Raw genomic sequence first — 7,210 nt, forward strand, 5'->3', positions numbered from 1 at the left:
TAATGGATTTTTGCATACTTATGCTTATAGGCAGTGCCATTCTTTATCAAAGACAACTTAAAAGAAAAGAAAATAAGTATTTAGAAGTGAACGGAGGAAATAATTAACTTAACTTGCCCCAAACACTTAAGAATGTAATTGTTGTTCAGTAGATGAAATTTGAACCTGACACATATATACTATTCATTTTCTAAAAGGTTGATTTAATCTCAGTTTTTGTGCTTGCAAATAATTTCAGACTCTAGTATTTGTAGATACATTTCAGACTGTGATATTTATATGTACATTCTTTGGCACTCACAGAGCTGCCTCTTTGCTTGCATTCACAAATCAGGTAGATGTCTATGTGTTACAAAAAATGAAGATTTTTTTTTTAAATTTCAAAATCAGGGAGTTTTGTGAAAATCAGTTCTGGATAATAACTATACTCATCCCTATAATACAGGTTTATTTAATAAATAATCATTAAATATAAGAAAGCATGCTCAGACTGTTATTCTTGAAGATGTGGAGCATGATTACCAATTTATCTGGTGTGGGAATAACCATTCATTTAAAAGCACAGAATAGACAGTTATAACCAGCGTAATGCAGGGACTTCTTGAGGCACACGTGGGTCTGTGCAGACCTCCAGAATAAAGGAAATCTACCTACAGACCCTACTGCTCTCCTTTCAGACTCTCAGCAACCCTAACAAGTCATAGTCACTGTTGAGGATACTGGGAATGGGTGAATACTAGTGCAGTTTCTACATACAGCATTCAGAGTAAGATTCCTTAATGCAGTGAAATAAATAAATAGAAATCAATAATGGCTATTGGAGAACATGAGGGAATGAAAGAAACCCCAAGTGGTTAGAACTAGGTTTTTCATGAGTAGCATTGTTTCAAAGAAAAACATAGTATTTCAAAGGAAAACATGTATCTGTATTTTGTTAGAAAACAAACATGCATGTATAACCATGAACAAGAAAGAGAAACAGAGATACTTTGTCATTTCCTTACTTCTGTGACCTCTTTATTACTGCTTCGTAGGTAAGGCCCTTTCCTCAGTGGTTTGAGATTCTTGTGGTTTGGGTGTTGTGTGTGCTTGCTGCGGCTGGCACTTGTGACTTCATATCAGTGAGCCACAATGAATGTCCCACTGTGCTAAGATCATGGATACTCATATCCATGCAACATATGGCTGGCCTCACCAATGACGTGCAACAATTTTACACGCACATTTGAAGTTCTGGAGCTCCTTTTCCAATTTACAGCTCAGAATACCCACGGACAAGAGCTCATGTTTGTACTTCACAGTAGAAGTTCAGATATTTCTCAGACATAACTTTAAAGAACAAGGCATTACTCTTAAACCATTTAAATTATTCAGGAGGAAACCAGAAAGGTATTGATGATCTCATGAAATCTGATTCTTCATGACTCTGGAAAAGCCCATTCTGACATGCAACTTTCCAAAAATGCTTCTTGTTTGGAGCCACATGAAAACAAAGTAGTAAAAATGAAGAAGGAAAAATGTTTAACTTACTCTACATTCTTTGTCCAATCTGGAGGGTTACTCATGGTCATAAATACACAGTTGGTCAAAATAGTGCACATGATAAGCATGCTGAATAATGTAGATTATAGTCAAGGGATGTAACTCAGAAAAACATGACAGTTTTATAACACTGAAATAATTAAAAATATTACATGTATAAAAATATGTACAAATAACATGACATTCTAAATAAAATCTGAAAATAAAGCCTTGCACATAATTTTCTCTATTTTAAATGGTATACCATCTGGCATATTACGGTGCACTTACTGTAAAGCAATGCATTACTTTTATAATTATGGCAGGTTTAGGATTTAAATGAAACTTAAATACATCCTTAAGTCTGTAAAAATATGAAATGAGTACCCAAACATAATTACTCATTGAAGCCAGGGGGATCATTCTAAAAGATCTTTAGGCAGAGGCTGGTTGTTTACACCCAGGTTGTCCTTTGGACATGACTGAAATATATTTGAAAATATTATCCTTTATTCTGACCTGGATCTTTTATGGGACACCTACCCCAATGCTGAAAACACAATGCTGAAAAAGTATGCCTGAAAAAGCAGCTCCTTACTCATGCTCTTTTGTCCTTGCTAAGTGAGTCTAGTTCATGAATAGTACTACTGGTCTTGGTAAAAGTGTGACCTTAGATATGTTCAAATGCAATGGTTTGTTACTAATTTGGCCTCAGCTGCAGGGCTTAGTATGGGATCAGGTCTCCTTTTGTATATAAAACCTGATATTTAAACTCTGACAGCTTTAGGTGGTTCAGTAGAGAATTCCCTTGGTAGGAATGAAGATCATTCTGCAATTCACATGTGATATTGCTGCTTTTTAAGTGTGATCAGCATATGTTTAGTTAGCATCGTACACCCACATGGACATACTTTGTATTTCTGTATGAAAAGTATTCTTTCAGTGATTAAATAGTTTTAAATAGCAACCCTTAAATCAACATTAAGAAAAAAGGATATGAATGTACCAAAATCTTGATAGCAATTTTTCTGATGGGATTAAAAGGAGTTAAAATGTACAAGGCAGATGTGGCACTGAATCGGAAAATTGCCTTTCCCTTATTCAATACTATGAAAGTCTGCAAAAAAGAAATACAAAATTAAAATACGGTGTTGACTACATAAATGTCTTTACCTCTTTCTAAAGGATTCCATTCTCCACCTGGGAGGTTCAAGTTCCATTCTACTGTCTCCCTGTGGTAGGAAAATAACTGATTTCTATGAATACAGTGGATTAAGCCTTCCACAGCCAATTCTCCAATTTGCTAAATTTCCCAGCATGTGGACTGAATTCTGATATTATTAAAATTGGTGGGAATTATCAGCACCGATGTCAGCTTATCAATAAAAGCAAAATGTGGCATTTCATGACTAAAATATTTTCAATTTTATTTCTAACCAAGTCTTTGATTAAAGTCAGAGTTTCAAATTAATCAAATACATTCTATCCTGTGAGCAAGCACTAACAAAACCAAAGAGCAAAAGAGCAATTCTAAATGCCAGTTTGTACTTGGAACAAATACTTGACAGAATTATATACACATATATATATGGTGACAAGGACAAACACCTGTCACTAAACAATTAACCATCACTTTAAAATAGTTTTGCTTTCATTTTAGATTTTTAAATACTAACAATATAAATTATATGTATCTTCTAAAAATGTATCTGTGAAAAAATAAAAGGGATGAATGAATTGCCAGCTGACATCATTCTGAGCAGTCTGAGACAAGCGTACACCAGAATTTGGCATCTTATAACAACAAATCTTTTCTTCCAAAAAATGCTGTTTTAATTTTTAACAATATGCTCTTATTTTCCCTATATGTGAGCACCAAATATAGGTAGTTATTATCTTTTAAAATTGGACCTGATAAACCTACGCTTCATGTTCACTTTCATTCTGTTCCTGTTGGCGGTCATCTCCTAAGTGTTTTCATTTTTATTCCAAGCGTATTTGTGTGTGAGGTTTACTTGTATCTTTGGTGCTGGTTGAAATTTCTTCAGGACATGACTATTCTTCATTCCTTTTGCTCTTTGTCGATGGTAATGGCTCTGCTTTGTGTTACCATAATAGAGTCTTTGTTATGCTCTCAGCAGAGCTATATAGTATCACTGTTCTCCATGTTGATTTCCATTCTCTGTAAAAACTTGGCTGTGATCAGAAAAATGCTGCCCTCTCTGTGGCCTTTGCTGCCTATATGGTCTGCTGCCTCTGGGAGAGAAAGCAAACCTCTCTAAAGTGGGAAAGAAGACCGGTAAAGGAGTGTTGCTGGTGCCTGTTCACAAATAACATAAAGCATAGCATTGAGGATGACAGAGAACGGACTCGCGCTCATTGGCATTTCTCTCTGCCCTGCAGTCCTTCACCCAGCTACAAATGGTAGAAGGATGTTGCCTGTCCCAAGGTCACTGCTGCAGCAGAGCCTGAAGACAGACTCCAATTCACATATATTTTCTCTGCATTGACAAGCCAACGATGAAGAGTAGTTTCTGCTACAAACTGGAGGAGGGATGACATTCTTGTTTCTCATTTAAGATGCCCATTTGTTTTCTGCTGGTACGTAACATAAACACAGATGTCACCAGTGACAAAAGATTCTGCAGTTTACTAATTACTCTGATAGACTAACAAGTCCATCAGGAGCCTGATTTTTTACACTTTTGTTCCAAAAAATCTGACTATTTTTTCTGACCATTGGAGCTTAGAAAGTACACTTCAGTACTACTCAGGTTTTCTCATATTTCATTTGTAGAAGACTTGTTTAGAAAACTTTAGTCCTGAACTTATTTATGCAACTTTATTCCTGAATTGTTTTGCAGCTAGTCAAGAAAAGGGCTTAGTGCGCACAATTATATTGTAAGTAAGAATCAGCATGGAATTGTTGATATAACCAAAACCATGTAAATGTAAACAACCCTTGGCAATGCTCCCTCTCTGAGCTTTCATTTCTTTAAATTTCCTTAATAATGTTAATATTTCTATTATCTACAGCACTGTTTATTTAACTTTGGCAACTGTTAGGTTACGCAGTTACATATGGATTCTGCTTTATTTTCCGTTCCTATTACCGAAGCCATAATTTTTAAAACAGTTTTGTGAACAAAAGGCAACCACAAATTTAGCCACAAAATTGAAAGCACTAGTGGCATGATTTTTTCCTAACAAACAAAACAACTTTCTTCGTAGTTTAAAGTATTTTATGTCTTCATTTTTTTATAGTTGCTCAACATCAAGTTTCTTATCTGGATGGCAGCCCGGAATGCCTCAAGCTGTCATCAGAGCAACTGTGTCCATTTCCTTCTCTGTTTCAGAGAGACGAGGAAAGATAATCCCAAGCACTTGTCCATAAAACACCTTCTGGATTTCTGAATTTATGGTTCTTATCCACAGCTGCTTCTTCCTTCACTCTCCTTACCCACAACACTTTGCAGGTCTATCAGGAACTGGGAGAACATCTTGATGCTGCTAAAGGAGCATGCAGAAATAAGCAGATAGAGTACAGAGGAAAACCTGCTCTTACTGTCAGCTGTACCTTTTACTAATCTGTGCAGGACATAAACTGTTTTTAACTATTCCCAGGCTGGACTATTTCAGATCCTGGATGAAACACAGGATCTTTTAACACAGTCTACAACTAATCCCAGCTACGGAGATATACTTGTTTGTTCCTTGTCTTTCTCTTAAATCATATAATGGTAGTCTGTTCCCAGCTTGTATGTATCATTGCTACAAGACCAAAACCCATATACTCTATTGCAGATCCTGACTTTTAAAAAGGTCAAGGGGCAAACTTTTTACTTGAATGGATCTGTTTGAACTAGCTTTTCTATCTCCAAGTCCCTGGCTTGCAGATCATGTGAAAGTGAGGATTTCATATGACTGCAAATCAGAAGGGGAAGTACACCTCTTTTAGGGGTTTAAATTCTTCATGGAGCACAACTACGCTATTAATAGTCCAGTTATGTTATAGCCTTACACATATAACTCAGTCACATTACTTTTCTCTCACAACACATAACTCTTCGCTCTGCTCTTTCTGCATGAAAACTCAATTAGTCTTCAGAACAACAAAACTGTCTTTTTTCAATTCCTTCCTCAAGACCTAGCTTTTCTGTGGTGTCTGCCACAGACTTCTAATTGACAGCTGTGCAGCAGAGAACTAGCATAGCAATCCCAAGCACCTCAAGCAACAGTTTTCATTGTTTGTTTGACCCAAGTTTTGTATGACCCAAGATTTACACAGAGTCTCTATGCTACATATATATAGAGAGATATTTTATACATACATATATAGATATATGTTTACATATGTTATATAGCTATAACAGAAGCAAAGAATACAGTTACAGTCCTTTATCTCACTAACTTGGGTGGATGCTACCTGCATATCTACAACCATCTCCACTGCAAAATCATGCTTGGAACACCTCGTTTGCCATATCCAGTCTTACTGCTGCATTGAAATCAGGAAAACTTAGTCATGTTCTCAAGTTCAGGCAAGCTCAAGGAAGCTATATCTTCCTTACACTGAGGTAAATAACAAGTAACTCAATGGAAGTTGAAGGATTCACAACATAGAAGCGCATAAATCAGTTTTGTTAGATGAAAGGATGTTTCTGTATATTTAGTGGCTTGATGGCTCTAACCATCATATTTTGTGATTAAACTTTTCTAATGTAGAACATAATATTCTATTTTGTGCAAAAGATTATTCACTCACTTTTTTATTGATATAATATGGGTCCAGGTCTTCCAAAGGTTCAGATACCATTCCTGGAGGTATGTCACCGTAAATAAACGGCAGTGTCTTTCCTGCCTCCAAGTCACTGTTTGGTTTTGGACCATTTTCATCATCATCATCGGTATGTTCTTGCTTGGGCTTTTTAGCTTTTTCTTCTGCAGAACGCTTTTCAATAGCTGCGAGAGAATCTCTAGTAAAATAGCGGAAGCTTTCAGGTCCTGGTGGTACCAGCAGTGCCTGTGCCATGTTTTCATCCTGCAAATTTAATTACTTTTAGCCTCTTGCATAAGAATGACCTATAAAAGAAAATTAGATAATTTAGGAAACCTAGATACTACCAACAGAAAAAAAAAACCCCAACATTTGCTCAGAAACGCTTTCCAGGACTGAAATAGAAGCAGCATATTTCAAAGCTGAATAAAAGTTAAAAGCAACTGCTCAGAATTTATTTAGATATTTTATAAATTATTTTTCAGCTTTTTCCTGCTGGTCTAGAAAAAGACACTACTTCTGCCCACAAACACTGCTTTGCCTATGTTCTTAGATTCTGCCAGTTAGAGCAAAATACTGATACAAGTTTTTTAACAGTATATCTTTTTTTAACAGCAAGTATAAATGCATATTCTATGAAGTACTCTTGAAAATTGTAAACCTAGTTAATACATTTTATCTTCCTGTATTTTTTCAAGTATCAGTAATCCAACTTTATAAAAGTAAATACTTTCATTAAATGAAAAAGAAGGTTTTGTACAATTAATGCTGTTTAAATGACAGCAACTGAATTATGGGAGGAACAAGCATAATTCTTTCTTGCTGACAGTTTACTGTGCTGAAGGTTAATGTTAGATACCAAAGCAGGTTAGGTTGCATTTATTGACTGTGAGCTGTGAATCAAAACCACAA

The 7,210-nt window shown here is 35.7% G+C and overlaps 1 protein-coding gene across 16 annotated transcripts in view; it reads right to left on the reverse strand.

The window, feature by feature from the left end:
• Window positions 1–6,553, reverse strand: part of LOC140657264 (sodium channel protein type 2 subunit alpha-like) — a 68,207-nt gene extending 61,654 nt beyond the window's left edge. For all 16 annotated transcript variants that reach the window (XM_072874035.1, XM_072874029.1, XM_072874033.1 and 13 more), the window contains exons 1-3: window positions 6,287–6,553; window positions 2,520–2,638; window positions 1,531–1,620 (exon numbers count right to left, since the gene is read on the reverse strand). In XM_072874035.1, the coding sequence (XP_072730136.1) occupies window positions 1,531–1,620; window positions 2,520–2,638; window positions 6,287–6,553 (476 nt within the window). The remainder of the gene's footprint in view (window positions 1–1,530; window positions 1,621–2,519; window positions 2,639–6,286) is intronic.
• Window positions 6,554–7,210: the final 657 nt, after the last annotated feature.

This window comes from Ciconia boyciana, chromosome 10, assembly GCF_034638445.1.
Source record: "Ciconia boyciana chromosome 10, ASM3463844v1, whole genome shotgun sequence".
NCBI classification, from domain to species: domain Eukaryota; kingdom Metazoa; phylum Chordata; class Aves; order Ciconiiformes; family Ciconiidae; genus Ciconia; species Ciconia boyciana.